General features: G+C 39.6%; 1 protein-coding gene across 12 annotated transcripts in view; it reads left to right on the forward strand.

The window, feature by feature from the left end:
• The window catches only part of LOC134202499 (endophilin-A-like), a 183,303-nt gene extending 164,091 nt beyond the window's left edge, over positions 1–19,212 (forward strand). For 7 of the 12 annotated variants that reach the window (XM_062677490.1, XM_062677491.1, XM_062677489.1 and 4 more), the window contains 3 exons: positions 2,917–3,569; positions 5,482–5,606; positions 17,278–17,549. In XM_062677490.1, coding sequence (XP_062533474.1) covers positions 2,917–3,569; positions 5,482–5,606; positions 17,278–17,397 — 898 coding nt within the window. In that variant the 3' untranslated portion in view covers positions 17,398–17,549. Of the gene's footprint in view, positions 1–2,916; positions 3,570–4,690; positions 4,784–5,481; positions 5,607–17,277 lie in introns of all 12 variants that reach the window. The other 5 variants (XM_062677496.1, XM_062677494.1, XM_062677495.1 and 2 more) reach the window with 3 other exon arrangements.
• The last annotated feature ends 1,116 nt before the right edge of the window (positions 19,213–20,328 follow it).

Genomic DNA, 20,328 nt, shown 5'->3' on the forward strand with positions numbered 1-20,328 from the left:
TTTCTTTAAAAAAAAAGCTGATCATGATCGCATATTTCTATCAAATGTTGCAAAATTTAATATGTGATGATGGCGGCAGTACTGAAGGAATGACATAGCATGAAAAGGCTACCTAGATCTTTCAAACAGAGTTATGTCGGACTCTTGAATCAGAATTCAATGATTTTCTGAGAAAATTGAAACCTGGTTTTTTCATCAATTTGATTTTTCTTCGATTTTTTCGTGGGGTCCACTCAACGTTTCATTAAGTTTGAAGGCCACAATCAACCAAAACAAGCCGAGTAAAAGTTGACTTCAGTGTACTCTGCCATGTTTTTAGATATTTCACGAGGTACCTACCAGGATATGGTAGATTTCTAACCTGGATGATTGGTCGCCATTCCTAATCTGTCATATTACTGGGTTTGGGTAATTTCTTCGAATAATATGTGGTCGGCAGGTCTAGAAAGAACCATTTAGTCGAGAAGATATTTTGCCAGCAGAGCGAATTGGTGACTTTTGATTGAACTGGTACATTTTTGTTAAAAAGTACTTTTGTTTGTAAACACGTTTCGTCCAGAAGGCATTTATTTGCATGAGAAATTACAGGGTGCAGATGTTTTATTATATGTATAGACTAAAGTCACTAGATATAAAGTCTAGCGGAGTGGAAACGGTTAGATTTTCTAATCAGAAAAAAATCTTTAGATTTTGGCAACCTTTGAGGAAGTTCAAGCTGCCGCACGATTAGTAGCTTCTGTGCTATCACAAAATGAAATGTTGCTCAACTAGTAAATCCCAGACCAAATTCCTTTACCCTTTCTTTGGACTCATGCATTTTATATTTTTGGAATAATTCTCCAATATATTTGTCAGCACTTTCTCAATACTCTTCAGTGATTCAAGACCATTTGAAGCGTCATGTTCGATTGGTGACCTGTCAGTGTCCTCGCCAGACTTTATATCTTCTTCTTCTTCATTGGCATTACATCCCCCACTGGGACATTGCCGCCTCGCAGCTTAGTGTTCACTAAGCACTTCCACAGTTATTAACTGCGAGGTTTCTAAGCCAAGTTACCATTTTTGCATTCGTATATCATGAGGCTAACACGATGATACTTTTATGCCCAGGGAAGTCGAGACAATTTCCAATCCGAAAATTGCCTAGACCGGCACCGGGAATCGAACCCAGCCACCCTCAGCATGGTCTTGCTTTGTAGCCGCGCATCTTACCGCACGGCTAAGGAGGGCCCTTAGACTTTATATCTAGTAACTTTAGTATAGACCGGTCATCGGACCGCATAGCCTGCATACCGTATCGAACGACAACGGCCAACGATGCATAAACTTTGCAGCCTCTAGCGGAATGGTAGTTCGAAGCACTTTCTTCCTCCGCAAGAATGTCCACAAGGTCACATGGAAATCACCTAATTAAGAAACGAAAAACCAAATCGACCACGTTCTAATCGACGGTAAATTCTTCTCCAACATCACGAACGTCCGCACTTACCGCAGTGCGTATATTGAATCCGACCACTACCTCGTTGCAGTATGCTTGCGCTCAAAACTCTCGACGGTGTACAACACGCGTCGGAGTCGTCTTCCGCGGCAAAACATTGGGCGGCTACAAGACGATAGACTAACCCAAGAATACGCGCAGCAGCTGGAAGTGGCACTCCCTATGGAAGAGCAGCTAGGTGCAGCTTCTCTTGAAGATGGCTGGAGAGATATTCGATCCGTCATTGGAAGCACCGCAACCGCTGCACTAGGCACGGTGTCCCCGGATCAGAGAAACGACTGGTATGACGGCGAATGTGAGCAGTTAGTTAAGGAGAAGAATGCAGCATGGGCGAGATTGCTGCAACACCGCCAGAAGGCGAACAAGACACGATACAAACGGGTGTGGAACAGACAAAACTCGATTTTCCGGAGGAAAAAGCGCTAGTAGGAAGATCGAGACCGTGACGAGACGGGGCAACTGTACCGCGCTAATAACGCACGAAAGTTCTATGAGAAGTAAGGGTCACGTGCCACAGCCCGATATGTGTAAGGACATAAACGGGAACCTTCTTACGAACGAGCGTGAGGTGATCTAAAGGTGGCGGCAGAACTACGAAGAGAACCTGAATGGCGATATGGCAGACAACGGTGGCGGTATGGTAATGAACCGAATCTCCAGGAAATCCGAAAGACATCAACCGGATGAAAAACAACAAAGCCCCTGGAGTTGATCAACTACCAGGAGAGCTGTTTAAGTACGTTTGTGAGGCACTACTGGCTAGAGCGCTGCACTGGGTAATTACCAAGGTTTGGGAGGATGAGGTTCTGCCGCAGGAGTGGATGGAAGGTGTCGTGTGTCCCATCTACAAAAAGGGCGATAAGCTGGATTGCAGTAACTACCGCGCAATTACATTGCTGAACGCCGCCTACAAGGTACTCTCCCAAATTTTATGCCGCCGACTAACACCAATTGCAAGAGTTTATGAGGCAGTACCAGGTGGGATTTATGGGTGAACGCTCTACCACAGATCAGGTGTTCCCCGTACGTGCAGAAATGCCAGGAACACAACGTGCCCACACATCATCTATTCATCGATTTGGAAGCCGCATATGATATAATCGATCGCTATAACTAGCTATAAAAATTAATATTGTGGAAGACTGCTTTTATATATTTTTATTGTGACTCTTGGGGATACCGATTCAATCTCCAAGTGTGCTATAATAGAACTAAAATAAATCCGTCAGTGTTACTAGGGCATTATTTTCTCATTAAGAGAATATTTTAAACCTGATCAGCATCGGATTCGCTATAACGCAAGCAATGTATCGAACCAGGCTGTATTAAATTGATGAAATACTGTCTCCCTACTAGATGTGTAAAATTATAGTGAACTATCAAGTCTAATTCATATTTCTAAATTTCCTTATTTACAGACGAGAGGAAGCCGCCAGCCGTCCGAAGTCAGAGTTCGTCCCCAAGACGCTAGCGGATTTGAACATCGAAACACTCGGTTCCCAGGATGGGATGAATGGTGGGCCACATTTCCTTAATCCCAATACAGTAAAAAATTCCCATCACCACATGTACAGTTCTCAGCAAAATTTATCCACCCACCAACACGGCAACAGCAACTATTATGGCAACAACAACAACAACAATAATAGTAGTAACTTTAACCGGAACAAGCTGTACGGGTCACAGCAAAGCCTATCGTCGCTGTCGACGAGAAGCGGTGGGGCCGGTAGTACCGGTGGAGGGGGCGGCGGTGGTGCGGCAGTCCACAGTCGTGAATCGTTTCGAAAACCTCCCCCGTATGGGTTGGTTGTGACCAAGCAAGACTCCTCCGGGTCGAACGTTGACAACTGGCTGAATGCGTGGGATCAGCCGTCCAGTGCCGTTCCGACCCCAGCTGCCGCCGGTTCCTCCGCGCGTGGCTATTCCAATAATAATGGCAAATTTTCAAATTTTAATAGCAGTAACAACAACAACAACAACCACAGTGTGTATAATACTAGCTCCACTACTACTATCAAGTCCGGGTCAAAATTCGCTAACAACAACAACAACTTTAACGATCCCTGGTCAGGTGATTTATGTTTCATTTTCTATTATTTTTATGTTTTTGTATAGTTTCGCTTTAGTTATTTTTATGGTGGTTTTTCGGAGGAAGCGCAGTATCATTTGTTCATCGTGTGATTCAATAAGATGATGCTGTGCTGTCGCTGAAAAGGGTGGTGGTTCGGTTTCGATAATTTATATGCAATCTGATCGCAACAATAGCATTACATACATTACAAGGATTTAACGTCTATGATATGTAGTCGAGTCTCATACTGCATAGATTGCCCATTGATTGAATAAAGAATAATTAGGAATCTTATCTGCATAATTTGCTTTTTTTCTAGTTTAAAACTTCGAGGTTCCGATTTCGGTAGATTTTTTTTTAAATAATTGCTCTGAAACAGTAGAAGACTCGACTGTATCCAAAACCATCTACAAAGTTGCTTGATACGGACTAATATAAATCTTAAATTTTATTCTTATTCCGCTATACGGGAGTTTACAAGCATCCAGGACTAATCCATTATAAATTAAGTAGTGGTGTGACTGTTACATTTGGTGATGGGAGGATTAACATTTACATTCGAAAATTCCCCTTCTTGTTCTATGATCTTTGGTACAGATTCAAAAATAGTTGTTTTTACTGTCTTCATCTTCATAGAGTTTTAGTTTGAGTTCATTTATCATTCGAATAATAGTAATCCAAGTTTCATGTCCATTTATTTAATTTCTTTGAAAATCCTGTTTTATCGCCAGATTTTTGCTGAATCTAATTATTATTGAATGCTCTTCCCCATGTCGATGGTCAGTGTACTTCGATGAATTTTCCACAGAATCTCAAACGTATCTTGACGATGTTTTAGCTTGACTTGTCAGATTAAAAATTATGCTTCAATACTCCACTTTTCAATGTGAATGAATGTGTTTTTATGGAAACACCCCAAGTATCGTTTCCTTCGAATGTCACTTATGCCTCTTTTTCAAACTCCCTTCCCCATTGAACACTGACTGCAAACCAACCGGAAGACTTCTGTACCCTTCCACGTCGTCCCGATCCATGAAATCTCCACTCGTCTTTCAATCTTTGTATCTTTCTCTCTGTTTCTCTCTCTCTTTCTTCCTGTAACACTTTGGACCTTACTTTAGGCGGTTCATCATCACGTCTCAATTCACCGGTCAATAAACCGACACATCTGGAACTTTTGGGTAACGGTCAGGCGCAGGCGCGTTCCACCAATGGTAATCAAAATTTACAAGTGAAAAAAATAATAACACTTTCCACATTAGCCATTTTTGTTCGAGCTGAATTAGGTTCCTTTTTGTTTTAAATTTTTTAAATTGTTTGTTGAATATCTAACACAAAAATATTATTCTAGCGTTTTTTCGGTTTACATAAAAAATTGAACAAATTCGTATACAATTTTATCAATAATTGGAATGCATGCCTAATTTCCGCAATAAATTGTTTTTAATTTTGTACAAAGAAGTTTTATGTTCAATAAAACCCACTTACTTGATAGTTCCAGCTGCCATCACTGAAATAGTGGTATTAAATGAAGAACAGTTCACGTGCTCCCCACTAACGATATCTTCGTTATGCATGATCTCCCAGTACTTTCACATTCATTTGACGACCTTTTCGGTTGAAATTTTAATGCGTTTCAATGGTTCCATCCCATTATGTAGTGGTTATTAACTGTTGTGTTGTCTGTATTTCGTTTACATTAGTTGTTATTTTTTTGTGTAACATTAGAGAAATTCATCTTCAAGTAGTTGATTTGAAAAATAATTAGATAGACGCTAAACCGTAGTAGAACTTTAAACATAATGGTAGAACATAATAGACGATAGAAACGACGAATAATGCACAAACTAGGAAACAAATCGTTCTATGTTGTATAATAAACATGTGGTTTACAATTTCTCGTTTCGTTTAGCTTCCCCATTGCCATCGCCCATGCGGTCACCAGCGAGGACGCCGATGCCCGCCAAGCCGACACAACCCTGCTGTACGGCGCTATACGATTTCGAGCCGGAGAACCCGGGAGAGCTGGGTTTCAAGGTTAGTACAAAGAATCATGCTGAAGCACAGCAGTGCGCCATTATGGTACCTATCTAAAGTAATACATATTTCGGACACTTGACAGTAGAAGAAAATTTGGGCCTGTAATAGTAGCGGATATTCGCTCGGCCACGACAGGGCCTATGTTTGATTCATTTTTTGGATATTTATGGTAAAATACGGGATTAGCAGTATGCGACTACTTTTGCAGTCCTAACAATGTTTGCGTAATCCAACAACAATACACCACTTACCGTGGAAGCACCATATTTGACGCAGGTCCAAACTTGGCGCACTTTCATATCAAATGATTCATAAAACTTAAACATCAACGAATCAAGCTGGATGGCTTTATTTGCTCTTCTTCTATGCATCTTCTTCTTCTTCTTCTTATTGGCATTACATCCCCACACTGGGACAGAGCCGCCTCGCAGCTTAGTGTTCATTAAGCACTTCCACAGTTATTAACTGCGAGGTTTCTAAGCCAGGTTACCATTTTTGCATTCGTATATCATGAGGCTAACACGATGATACTTTTTATGCCCAGGGAAGTCGAGACAATTTCCAATCCGAAAATTGCCTAGACCGGCACCGGGAATCGAACCCAGCCACCCTCAGCATGGTCTTGCTTTGTAGCCGCGCGTCTTACCGCACGGCTAAGGAGGGCCCCTTCTGGCTCCTCTGAGGCTCCCCTGAGGGTTCTTCTATGCATATATGGCATAAAAAGCATTTTATTGATGAAGAATCAACGTACCCGAATAAAATATATGGAGGTCATACTCATAATGCGTCAAATTTTCGCTTTCTTAGCCACAATGCTAAGGATCGAATGATCTTTTTTTTTCGCGCAAAATGACTTTTGAGAGAAACTTTGACCCCTACATACCAACAGCTGAGCATTATTGGTAAGCTTTCCCTTTTGAGCTGAACATTGCAACATTCAAACGCATTTTTCAATCCGAAATGTTCTGCGTCAAATTAGGCTCACAATGCATTGTGATGTTCCTAATTAATCTTATAAGACGAATAGACAAGGCAGTGCTTATAAATCTCAATTAGGAAAAGCTATATGTATTCATTTAGTTTTAACTAACTCTCTACTACCTAAAATATGAGTCAACATTGGATTATTCCACTAAGTGTCCAGCCCATGATAGTATGTCTTATGCTGTTCGATTTTGATGCGTTTTTTGACGCGTTCCTTACGCGGTATTTAATAATTGTGTAGTTTTTGTTTGGTGGTTTTGAATTTTTGCTAGAATTTAGTAATCACATGTTATAATTCAATTTAAATTCTAATAAGCCAAAAAATGAACGCATTTTCAATTTTGTTATTCTGTCGCTATCCAAGCCATATATGACCATGACATGACGGGGCCCTCCTTAGCAGTGCGGTAAGACGCGCGGCTACAAAGCAAGACCATGCTGAGGGTGGCTGGGTTCGATTCCCGGTGCCGGTCTAGGGAATTTTCGGATTGGAAATTGTCTCGACTTCCCTGGGCATAAAAGTATCATCGTGCTAGCCTCATGATATACGAATGCAAAAATGGTAACCTGGCTTACAAACCTCGAAGTTAATAACTGTGGAAGTGCTTAATGAACACTAAGCTGCGAGGCGGCTTTGTCCCAGTGTGGGGATGTAATGCCAATAAGAAGAAGAAGAAGATGACCATGATATGGCTATCCAAGTCGGGCAACCCTGAATATGAAATCAAACAAAAATATGGCTGGCTTTCTTATATAAGCTTCAGTTTGTGTTAATAGTTTATTGACGAAATGTGTATAGACGGGCAGCTCATATTTTTGAGATATATCTGCCGGTCACGTAACATTTGCATATTGGTAGCTTCAATGTGGTTCTCAAAGGGTTCATATACAGGTTACGTTTTCTGTATCCTCCTCAGTTTATAGAATCAAAATAGCAGATTTCCAAAGAAAGTGATGTTTTTACAAATACAACAGACCATGGTAGGCTGGTTACGTAATGAAATGTCAAAGTTAATTCTCCCGTGAATATGTTTTGACATGGTTCTTACACCTAATGGAAAAGCATTTTGATTGATGTGCAGGGTCCATGAAACTAACAAAACAATTACATAGCATATAACTTGCAGAACAACTGAACAAAAAATAAATAAAATGCCGCTTTGTATAATGAATTAACTTGTTATTTTATATCGTACAAAGTTCTATTACAATGTCATTATATAAGGCGTTTAATTGGTTGAGTTTGAACATAGTTTCAAAGTGCGCCAAATTAGGAACAACTTTGCGTCAAATAAGGAACATGGTAAAATTAGTGCGTCATGTTGGGCACCTCAAATACCAAATAAAAACAAATTAAGAAATAAACTTAGATTTCGAAGTTTCATTATTTGTACGCATTTTATTATAGTAGAAAGCTTGTTATGCAGAATTATAGGCGAATCCATTTTGCAATTATATGGTGCCTCCACGGTACTTATGTACATAATTTAGTTTTGAACACTTGTCCAGTGCCGATAGCCGACCACTTTCCCGTACTCTTTGCATCGAGTCATACACTTGCCATTAGCTTTATGGAAGCCTCTAAACCATCCATCAAAGTCGAGCCCTTCCCATCAATGACTTGCAGCTATTCTTGTCCTGTGTGTAGTTTCGGTGGGAAGGTCTTCCTAAGTCCACGCACAAGCAAGTATCGCATTATGCTCGTATTGATACGTTTGCCGCTTTCATTTCCACACATCTGCTCCAGAAGTCACATAAACGGCTGTTGGCGGAATTAATTCCATGTTCAAAGATTACCGGCTTGCAGCGTCTGACCGGTGCTTCGATTTCATCGTTCTAGCAGAAACTTGGCTGAATGATGACACGCTTTTCCAGCCAGATAATTTGTCCTTAGCAGACGGAGTACTGGTAGCCGCGAGTTACATTCATAAACCAAAAGCAGTCGTAAACACTTCTTGGGACTTCCTTCGGAAAAAATGACATCCCCCGAAACGCAACGTTACGAATTATCGGAAAACAACTCGGAATCGTGCAATCAACGGTGAGTCGTATGATTTAACGTTACTACGATACTCTGAGCATCGAAAGAAGGGAGAAATGCGATGTTGTGATCAGGATCACAAACTTGTCGTGAAAGCGTTAGAGCGGAATCCCAGGAATGTGGTTGAAAAGTTGGATTCTGTCCTATTATGTCCTATGTATGCCTACGTACAAAATACAGAAGGCTTCAAATCGTGACGAACAGTAAAATACGGGGAGAAAGTCACGGGCCGGAAACTGTACACCCTGATGCTGACGAAGCGTCATTGTCTCATCATGGATCACCGGCCAGAACAAGAGTTTAAAAGTTTGCCATGAAATATTTACATGATTTAACAAGCGATCTGCGCATGTGGCAAACGGACTGTGAACGGGAAGATCTACCTTAAGGAGAAATTATAAAAGCGTCTGCTCAACAGAAGACTGTTAAAAAAACACGAGGGCCCTACGATTATCTAGGTCGGATCTAGCTTCGTGCCACTATTCAAATGGCATCCTGGAATGGTACGAAGCCAACAAGGTCACTTTCGAACACATGGACATAAACCTTCAAAACGCACCGGAACTGAAGAAGCTGCATCCAGATGTTGTACATAGCCTAATGAGTGGAGTTAAGCGTAAGGTGGGGGCGTACGGGTATGGTATTGACGTTGAATGTGTCCTTTGTGACCTTTTGACATTCAAGAGGTTGAAAATATTTACATAGGGTGGGTGTACCAGTTGTCGCCATACATAAGAACAACTATTTTTTTTTAAAATAAGTGAAAAGCATGTGGGTGGACTTCATATATCAAGCGAAAGGTTTTACTTCCTGCTCCTTAGAACAGCTGTGAAAACCACAATAAAATTTGTTATTATCCTCAAAATTGATTAATCCATAATAGGAACGCATGCACCAGTTGTGGCACTATTCTTAATTTTGATTCCTTATTTGGCAAATCCCATTGTGTTCTTATGGGACTGGCCAAATAGGGATCACTAGTGCGACAACTGGTGCAAAGGACGTCAAAAATTAAACATTTAATTTTTACAATTATGCTTTGCTTGTTTTGGAGGAAATCAAAGGTGTTATCGTATCATATGAATATGCTTTATCGATATGAACTTGGTTTGTGGTGATTTGATTGGCCATTTGACATATAAAGCGATAGTGCGACAACTGGTGCTATAGCCACAACTGGTACATCTAGCCTATTTTAATTAAAACCATATTGAAAACGTAATGGCACTCATCAAGTTTTGCCAAACAAATAAACGTATAAACCAATATTTGCTGTAGATATAAACCCGTTAGATTAAAAGTTAGACGAAATTATCTTCTTTTTCTGCTGCTGACAAACATTTTCAGATCTTTGTTATTATTATCACCATCAAGAACAATGCTTTGTCGTTGATTCTCTTTTGTCTCTTTTTTCGCATGCGCATCTAAGAGAAACCACGGGACTGACACTTGTATACCTCCACCACAGTTTGTTTCGTAGCCAACATTGGAATTTCCGCACTGACAGCCATAAGGGTAATCACGGGAAGAAAAGAGATAGGTGCGGTCCACACTGACAGTTCCATAAACGAAAAGCAGATGAAAAGAGACTGCATCCATACTAAGAAAACACAACCAAAACATCAGACTCCCGAGAAAATTTGATTCCCTGTCTATTGTTAAATCTGCTGCTATTTTACCTTAAAGCACAATAGTTCGTTTATATCGTTAACTTTAGCTCTAGATCACAATCGTTTGAATGATATCATTCTCAGAGCAAACCATTTTACATTCGGAAAACCCAATGTGACCAGACGTCCCACGGTCTCACGAATATTTTTTAAATATTTTTTGGCCCAAAAATCTATGTGGAATGCACTTCTTTTAAGTAAATTTCCAAGCCAGTGACGTAATACAGATAGGCGTTTCGCGTTTCGCAGGACGCTTGCTGGTCACATTAGGAAAACCGCACTTCCAAGCACTTCCAAGGTCAGCCATATTTCACAAAGATGTTATAACAATTTTGTAGATTCATAACTTTAACCTTATGAATTTCGTATGTTAATTTTCCTGAGTGTATAGTGACCATACGTGGAGGACAGAAGTGTGTAAAACTTTCGAACCACAGTAATGGCGACAAGGAAAGCTATCGGAGTCTGTCAGTCGATCCTGAGAAAAAATGTTGATCCTAACACATGACAAAACTATATGTTCCAAACAGGGGGGTAATATGCGGTGCATCGCGCCTCCTCTGCATGTAGTATGAAGCAAATGTAAATAAACAATCCCACATTTTTTTCGTTAGTCAGCAGTAGTGTAGGTTAACCAATATCCTACAAGATTCCAGTTCGAAAAATGTTACACTTGCCAAGCGGGGTGGCCCAGGGTGGAACGCCTTTCCCAAGCGGCGAGGCCCGGATAATACATCTTAGGTAGGCTTGATTTGTTCGTGGATGACAGGCTTACTCCCCCCCTGGTTCCAAACCATTAAAAAACACATATAAAAATTATTGACGTTTTGTGTTTTTAAGAAACCTGGTGAGTGATAAAGTTATTCAATAAATCAACGCCCACATTGATTAAAATATGTGAATATTTTCTATCATTTGAATGTCAAAAAAGCATTCACTCGGCCGCCATTACCTAGCGCAAAATACTGATACCAAAAAGCTTACGTATGGGCTATATTTTATTATCTGAAAATTTTATAATTTTTTGTCAACTGATATTGTTTCGATCGATCAAGATCGCCCAAGTAGCACAGTTCTGACTGATTTGGTGTCAGCAACTCTATTGTGACCATATTAAGTCGCACATAATTTGCAGTCACTTGTCTATGACAAATGTGCTGCTCGGGTGCTTCACAACTAACTCGATCCCGGATGGTGCTCCGCCGTGATTGTTGAAAGCTTGCTTTAAGGGATGAAGGGCAGCTTGACTATTAACCCACTCGTTTCAAATGTCGGTATCTCCCGGCTAAAGAAGTAGTATGGCTCGGTAGTCAGCCCTCGCTTACACAATATAACAATTTCTAAAACCAGGGCTGGCATACTCCTCAGTGCAGTCGAAATGTGCGTGTCATTCGCACTCCTCAAAAATACCGGAGAGAGTGTGTTTCGATTATCGCTCATTTTTTCTCTTCCGCAACGCAGTGAGACCTCTTTGTGTTTTTACTCTGCAGCGTATGCATTTGTCAGACACGAAGAGTTGAAGATAAATGATGAAATAAACACACCGTGTTCCTCAATGAGTTTTGATAGAACGGTGAATCAAACAGAATGAAAGTAAACATTGCTAAAGTTAAACGTAGCTGTTGATACTATTTATGCGTAATAAGATATGGATAAAATGTTTTTGCTATAATTAATGAGATGAGTGTATTACTTCTGCGTGAAGTTAAACGCTTTTTACAATGATATGGAAATGCTAATATCATCTCCAAACTTAAACGTACATGATATTTTTGGTTTTGCTGGCTTTTGGGATGTCTGTGGGCAAAACTATTCAGAAGCCTTTGTACTACCAACATTATTCCACCCCACCTGTTGCTTTAAAATATGTTACTGACAATTTTTAAATACAATTTCCGTCAGGTAATTTCAAGTAATAAAATCAAAACAAAAACAGAAAATATGGAACTTATATAAATTCCCATTATTTCATTTCAGTGCTATATTTTTTCTTGATGCATTATGCCCAAAATACTTCTGCTCTGATAACGGGTTTTTGTGTGTTTGCCGTCGAAATATTGATTCACCCTTATTATTTGAACGTCACCTTAGGTGAACGACCCCTAACCGCTTTTATCTAAATTGCTCCTAGAATTATTGAAAAGTGTTTTCAAATTTTCACCGTATGCTTTCCCGTGCCATTCTTTTCAAGTATCATATTTTATCTTCTTCTTCTTTATGCCACTCTTATTTGTCAATGTAATACTTTTTAAGCATGGAGCGCCAAACTTCATTGTAACCCCACCAAAATATGTTTGTGCCCCAAAGTATTTCTACGAGCATCATGGAAAACAATATCATTTTCAAGAATATTGCACCAAGTGGCACAACTTTGTGTTGGCCCAACTCTCACCAGAATAATTCTCTCACTCTTCGTCTACGTCCTCACTCATCGTGTTGGCTTTGTTACACGATGAGGATCAGCGTCACTCTCTGTGGTGTGTATTAAAATCTCCTCATTGTGCACAGTGTGTGAGGAAATGCCAGCTCCTAAAACACAACATTTTAATACGCGCTCGCTCGTTGTTGTAGTTCAAAAACTCTTCACACTTTCCTCCAGAATCGCAGATGGATTTCATTCGGAATCGCAAAATGATTATGTTCGGAAACGCAGAAAAACTCCGTTCAGAATCGCAAATAGATTCCGTTTGGAATTATAAAACAATTCTGTTTTATATTGCAGAAAGATTCCATATGATTCCGGAGGATGATTCATTTTTTTACGGCAAAAAGATTCTGTTCGTAATCGTAGAATGATTCCGTTCGGTATCGAAAAATGACTACGTTTGGACACGCACAAGAACACCGTTCAGAACCGCAGATTAGTTTCAAAATTGTGAAATAGTTTCTGCTCCGCGGACAAAAGTTCGGAATCACAGATTGACTCCGTCTAAATAGCGGAAGGATTCCGTTCGGATTCGAAGAAGGATTCTTTTCATGACCGCGAAGGATTCTCTTCTGACTCGCAAAAGGATTTCACTCGAATTTTGAAAGGATTATGTTCGGAATAGCAACAAAAAGATTACGCTCGAAATCACAGAAGGATTTTGTTGGGAACCGTAGAATGATTCTGTTCGAAATCGTAAAAAGACTACGTTGCAGAATTGCAGAAGGATTATTCTTGATTCCCTTCGGAGTCGCAAAATGAATTTCGTTAGGAATCGCAGAATTCCGCTCGGCAACGCAAAAGGATTCCCTTTAGAATAAGAGATTGGTTCCGTTGGGAACCTCAGAAGAGTTCAATTCGATATCGCCGAATGATTCTGTTCGGAATCGCAAATGAACTCTGGTAAAAACGCAGAAGGATTTCGTTTGGAATCGCAGAAGGATGTTCTTGGAAACTGTGAAAGGATTCCCTTCGACAGCGCAGATTAATTGCGATCAAAATAACAAAACGATTTCGTCGTTTACTTTAAGAATTGAATTCCGTTTGGAATTGTAATAACACTCCCTCGGAAACGCAGAAAGATTTCGTATATAATGACAGAATAAAAATTGTATTCGGAAATCCTGATTTTTTTTTCCAGAATCGCAGCAAGATGCCAATTATGTGATTTTAGGCAGTCGGCATTAGGCGTGCCTTCGTTAAGGTGTTCTCCAAAAACACGCGACGCAATTCTATAGCTTGGCGACTGCGATTCTGTTGCCGTTGGTATGGAAGCGTAAATTGGAACATTGCCTGCAGGAACCCAACGACAAAATCGCGGCAACTAGTTTATTATTAACAATTTTAAACAATTAAATAAAATTGAATCAGTGAGTTCAACTTATATATGGATATTTGAGTTTTCTAAATGTCACTTCAATCTGTTAACGGACGCGGACGCGGACGCGCGCACGACAAAAAAAAATTCGTCAGAAATATACAGAACATTCTTTATAACACCTACGAACACATTTTTTTCTTGTCTGCCCGTGTGTACGTGTGTGCTCAAAACATGAAAAAAATTGTATCCAATTTTCATATAATAATACCATTTTCTGGCATTCGAAAGGTGGTAAAGCCTTGTTGTTCGTTATTGAATTCAATAATAATCGGTCATTGCATTCAAAAGATATGAAGAAAATGGTGAACCACTCAAAAGGTTGGTGTCTTGGCTGAATGCGAGAAAAGAAGCACCTGTTACCGACGCGACAATCACAACAGAATCTGATCCCAAACGAACGGCGCTGGCACGCACCGATGTACCCAAAACAATGAAAATGATTCATACAGTGACGCGTCCACACGTAATTAATTACGAGTGCGCCTCAGTGCAGGTCACTTCCACCATAGGTCTGGTCGATTTGTTTGTGCACACGGCTCCAAAAATTGTAAAAAAATTAGAATAAGCAAAAATTCTGTATATATACCCTGAAGTATCAGCTTGAAGTTTTCGTTTTAGTCTAAAGACGACTGTCTGTTGATTAAGACCTAAAAATTCCCTGACATCCAGTAAGGAAAGACTGATTTCCACTCTTCTGCTGCATATACTTTCTGAGCACAGTATACTAGCGGGAAGATTAGGAAGGAAAGTATTTCCACATGGTAGTTCAGTCTCGAGTAGATGAAACTCTCTTCTTGATTCCAGGGCATAGGCTTTCAGAGCAAGCTAGTTGCCTTGGATCGGGATCGGGATCAGGATCGAGAATCCCGAATAAAATCTATTAAAGTTGGTCCGCTTCGGCACAAGTCTTTTGCGCGTGGAGGAAAGTCTCGTTCAGGCTGAACCTTCGCACAAGGAGGCAATTTGCGCGCGTAACAGTACCACTACTAGGTGGTTTGATTTGGGTTTTTTTTAATTACGGCCCGTACATTTTGAAAAGTCCCGCAAATCAAATTCAAAGTAAAAACGAAAAAACGAAAAATTTCCTCAGAAGACGCTTTGGAATTTCCTCGAGAACTGCTTCTAAATTTTCTCGGGAATCGCTTTAAAATTTCTTCGAGAAACTCTTTACAAAATCCTGGGGAAACACTTCGGAATTTTTGTGATGAACGCTTCGGAATTTTCTTGGAAAATGCTTCGGAATTTCTTCGGGAAACAGTACGGAACTTATTCGGAAAGCGCTTCAAATTTCCTAAGGAAATGTTTCGATATTCCTTCGAGAAACGCATTGGAGATTCCTTGAGAAAGGCTTCGAAATTTTCTCGGGAAACGCTACAAAATTTTCACGGGAACTCTCCGGAATTCTTTCAGGAAACAGTTTTCATCAGAAAACAAATCCAAATTCGAAATTTTTCTCCGGAAATGCTTCGGAATTTCTTCGGACAGTCTAAGCTAAGCTAAGCTAAGAAAATGCTTCGGAATTTCTTCGGAAAACCCTTCGGACAATCATCGAGAAACGCTTAAACATTTCTATGGGAAACGCTTCGAAACTTCCTGAGAATACACTTTGAAATTTCTTCGGAAAACACTTTGAAATTTTCTCGGAAAGCTCTTCGTTCTTTCCTTGGGAACGTTTCGTATTTTCTGAGGAGACGCTTCAGAATTTTCTCGTGAAACGCATCGAAATTTCTTTGAGAAAATTATAGATCAGATTTTGAACGGCAGCGCGCCAATGAAAAAATGTCCGCAGCGGCGTGACACCAAAATCTTTCGACAGCAGCGAACACCTCTAAAGGTTCTTCCAAAAACAAGCGACGTGACTGTCGCCGTCTCGTTTCTATCGCCGTTGGACGGAAGCGTAAATGGAACATTGCATGTTGCGATTCAGCGATAGAATAGCGGCATCTTTTTGTCGCCGTCGCTGTAATGAAATTGCTTAGGGGTCGTACACTAAATACGTACACATTTTTTTCTGGGGTTTTGACACCCTCCCTTGTAAGTTTTTGAATATACAAATTATTTTTTGTCTATATGGAGTGTAAGAAAACGAGACGAGGAAAATTGAAATAGATATTGCATTCCTTTGCATTCGAAAAAGCTCGTTGCTATGAAAAACGACTTCAAAACAAATGTCATTTCTTGTTGTTGATATGTTTGTTATTGTCCAAAGATGGTCTAGTAGCCTAAAAATTAGAACATATCGACATAAACAGAGTGAATCCAGAACAACTATGATCAGAACACATTGAGGTAGATAGATATCGAGATAAGGAGGTTATCGAAATATAGAAAGCCCAAATGTATGTGGTTGAAGGGACTGAGGAAACCATCTAGATAAAAAGAGATATCGTGATACAGAACGTTGAGATGTAGGGAGTCGACAGCATTTGAAATAAGCTTCCGTAATTTTTATTCTGGAAATTGGATCGAAAAGCCCGATTAAACGCATTGCAAGTAAATGCGGTTTTCAAAAAAATAATTCCACTCAGTGGCGTAGCCAGAAAATTGGTCTGGGGGGGGTTTTCTGAACATTTTTTTTTTTCGAAAAAAAAAATTTCTTCCAAAAATGTTGTCTCTGGGGGGGGTTTTATACCCAAAACCACCCCCGTGGCTACGCCACTGATTCCACTGAATAGTGTACTTATTATGATTACTATCATTATTTTAGTTTACGGTAGATTGGAGGGCGCATGTGCCAAATCATAGATTCTTCTGATAGGGTAGAGAACCATTTGGGCAGCACCCTCTATTCCCGTCAGCAACGTTCATTACACAAGCGCATTACAATCGAATTGCTTGTTTTTTAGTACATGGTTATTTCTGTCGATATCTAGTGATGTACAAAATTTGGTTGGAACGCGGTCGAGTTATTAACGTTGCGGACGGCAATAGGAGGTGCTGCCCAAATGGTTTCGCTCCCTACGCATTTTCCAAAGTCTTTAAAAAAAACAGGAATATCTTGAAATCTGTTTTTGGTTAATCTTTTTTTCTCTGAAGGACATGATAGTCATAAGTAGTACTTTGTATTCAGTATTCTAAGCTGTCCCACCTGCTTTTTGCCCCATTTTAACGTGTTTGATACAACAATTGTAATCTTATTTTCATTCATTCATTCTTCTTTTTTTTAGGAAAACGACGTCATCACGCTCATCCAGCGTGTGGACGAGAACTGGTTCGAAGGCAGCGTCAACGGCCGGACCGGCTATTTCCCGCAGTCGTACGTGCAGGTCACCGTTCCATTGCCCTAAGCTGCCGGTCGTGTCCGAGTGCATGGCTACAGCCTACGGCATCTTCATCAGCTAGGTTTTTATTTTATAATTTTCGAATTTCTTATTTTTTAAAGTTTGAAATCGTAACTCGCAACTCTGCCGCCTCCCGCAGACTCATTATCCTATCGATAGCTATAACAGAGCTCTAAGCCAATAACCCTTATATTTGTTTCTATTGGTTTCGGAAATGCTTCGGAAGCCCGTCAAACGCATGGAACACGCAATCTGTAGGGGTAGGGGCCGACGCACGAGTTGTAGTCGCAGGAAGTTGCATAAAACTATGTGACAAAAAAATAGATTTTACTAGATTACGAAAAAAAACAAGATATTGAAACTATGAAGTATTTACAAGGAGATTCATTGCAGTTCAATCGAAATTTGTCTGTTTCTGTTTTACATGTGAGGAAGACATCACGGAAAAAAGTCTAAGTCTATATTCATGTAACAATGAAAGGTACGTGTAAGGTGTTAACTATTATCCATAATGAGATGTGGAACAGAGGGAAGTGGACCGATGGCGGAAAACTTCCAACATATGTGTATAGTTAGGTACCATGGATGGGTGAGATTGATTGTTGAGTTTTGAGTATGATTCTTGGCGCGAAGAGTCGCACGATTGCGAATTTAGACATTTAACCTTTGCGCCCGCCTGACGTGTGTTGAATTGATGTTTGGTATGTCTTTTGCTCTTTTCTTGTTTTTTTTTTATACCTATTTTATGATTTTTCTAAACCATTTTCAGGCATTATCTTTTTGTATTGTACAAGCAGTGACTTAATATTGTGCTCTAAGCACATATAGTTTCTTGAAATTTACACAAATGTTTTCAAATCAGTGTTTTTGGATATTCATTTTAGTTTTTTTTATTTATTATTCAGCCTGTTGCTTGTTTCCTCGCCCTTACTTACGTAAACATTTTTTCACAATAAGACGTAAAATGGGATACCAAAGATATTAACATACGAAATAAGTCAGCGACGTAAAGGTTAACACACTTCACACACAGACGGATACCAGTAGTCGGCTGACTCATATAGTCCAGCAAATGTCACACACATACACGCTTTTAATGCCTACACAAAGAAGATAGCCGAATTTCAGTAGTGATCATCATGATTTTCTTTTCCGTGACGACGAACGCCTGCTAGTTCTTAGGTTTAGGGCAAGACAGAAAGAGACATTATTGAATTTTAAGCATTACCAACAGATTTTATTCATATTGAGAAAAATCTTTAAATAAATAATCCTAAAACGCGCCGCTTGACCAGCCGCAACCGTTCGTCTTCAGTTGTTAGGTTTTAGCACTAACTTAGTTTATAAAAGAGTGATTCTGCGCCAGAGTGTGGGTACGTGCGAGTATGCAAATTATCGATATTAGTCAAATGAAGCGGTTATTTGCTCTCATGTTATATATATTTGAGTTCAGTCAGACGTGTGCGTTCGAGCGGATGTATGTAAAGGGCTTAACATTTGAGAGCAAGAAGATGGTTTCGTGAGAATTTCGCCCCCCGTGTGCAAACTGAGAGTTTAACAGAAAAGACTTTCCACGGCTAACGCCTAAACAAGACGTGACCTTTTGCATGTTCGGCACTGATGTTCTCGGTTAATCTAGTGTCACGTAGAATGTTACGTTATTTGGTTCTAATTGTCCTCATGTTTTGTTCTTTCATTCGATTCCATCTATTCAAAAACAGGAGCTATAATCTAAATGAGTATTAACTGTGTATATATTTTTAATGGGTTTCGTTGAATAAACTCTTCAAATGCTAGTCGGCGATATGCGACTGAAAGTTAGTTTTGATTTCGTTGTTTCTCAGTTACTTTTTTTTAGAAAGAAATCCTTTGTTCCCTTATTTCCTGTTGGTTTTTTTTTTATTTCTGTTTTTTCTTTTATTATGAAGGAAGAAATTAGTTGAAGAAACATAAGAAATATGTAGATAGGATATTGAAAGCTTTTCAACTCAAAAAGTCAAACATGGTGATTGTTTATTTTGTTTCGTTATTATCAGATAGAATTTACATAATTATTAAATTTTATTAGTTGGTAATTCAAAGTTCTAAAATCAGTATAGGATGGTGAGTCAGTTTGTTATTCTTTACGTTATGTTGTTTGACCTGAGTTTGTCATAATTTGGGCAAGAATTGGTAGGTTTTGTTCTTTTATAGACTAATAGAATACTAAGTTGAAAAACAGGCCAAGTTCCAGTTCGAATGTAGAGCCATAGAAGAATAGAAAGAAGAAAGTTTGGATGTGAGCTTGGTCTTTTCAACAAGTAGGTACATTTTTTGAAATTTATTTACGTGGGAGTCCTATCATTTTTTTTTCCAAAAAAGCGGAAGAGTAAGGAGGGATTTTTTTGCCCATACTTATAATGTACGATGTGCACTTTCTAGGGCATTAAAACGGAGTTTCGCCAATAGATCAGGATAGCCGATGTTGTTTTGCAGCAGGTCAAATACGAAGAGCCTCTGATGAAGCATTCTCCTAACCCTCAAAATAGGCAGACGAGTTTGCAGCGGTGCTCATATGGCGGCAGTACACGATGATTATTAAAGGGAAGCATTTGAAGCGCAAATCTGATGAACGCTTTCTGGACGAGCTCGAATCCCCCTTTTTGCGTGGGGAGAAATTAATGTCTGGAAGAGCTTTCGTGATGCCGTCAGCATCAAAGAGTGATCCGGTTTGCATGCTTTAGGGGATGCACTGCTTTTCAATCAGTGTTGTAAAATGTCATTTGCATTCGTTTGTATAATTTTCCCAGAACTTGTTTCAGAAGGTAGCTATCAATTCATGTTGTATGACGAACTTATAACGGGTCAATGGGCCTACAACTTTGTTTAACGAGACTTTGCTGAAAATATGTAATCTGGGGCGTGGGAGGCAAAATGTCATTCAAATGACATTATGTC

The sequence above is a fragment of the Armigeres subalbatus genome, unplaced genomic scaffold (assembly GCF_024139115.2).
Source record: "Armigeres subalbatus isolate Guangzhou_Male unplaced genomic scaffold, GZ_Asu_2 Contig1246, whole genome shotgun sequence".
In the NCBI taxonomy this organism is placed as follows: Eukaryota; Metazoa; Arthropoda; class Insecta; order Diptera; family Culicidae; genus Armigeres; species Armigeres subalbatus.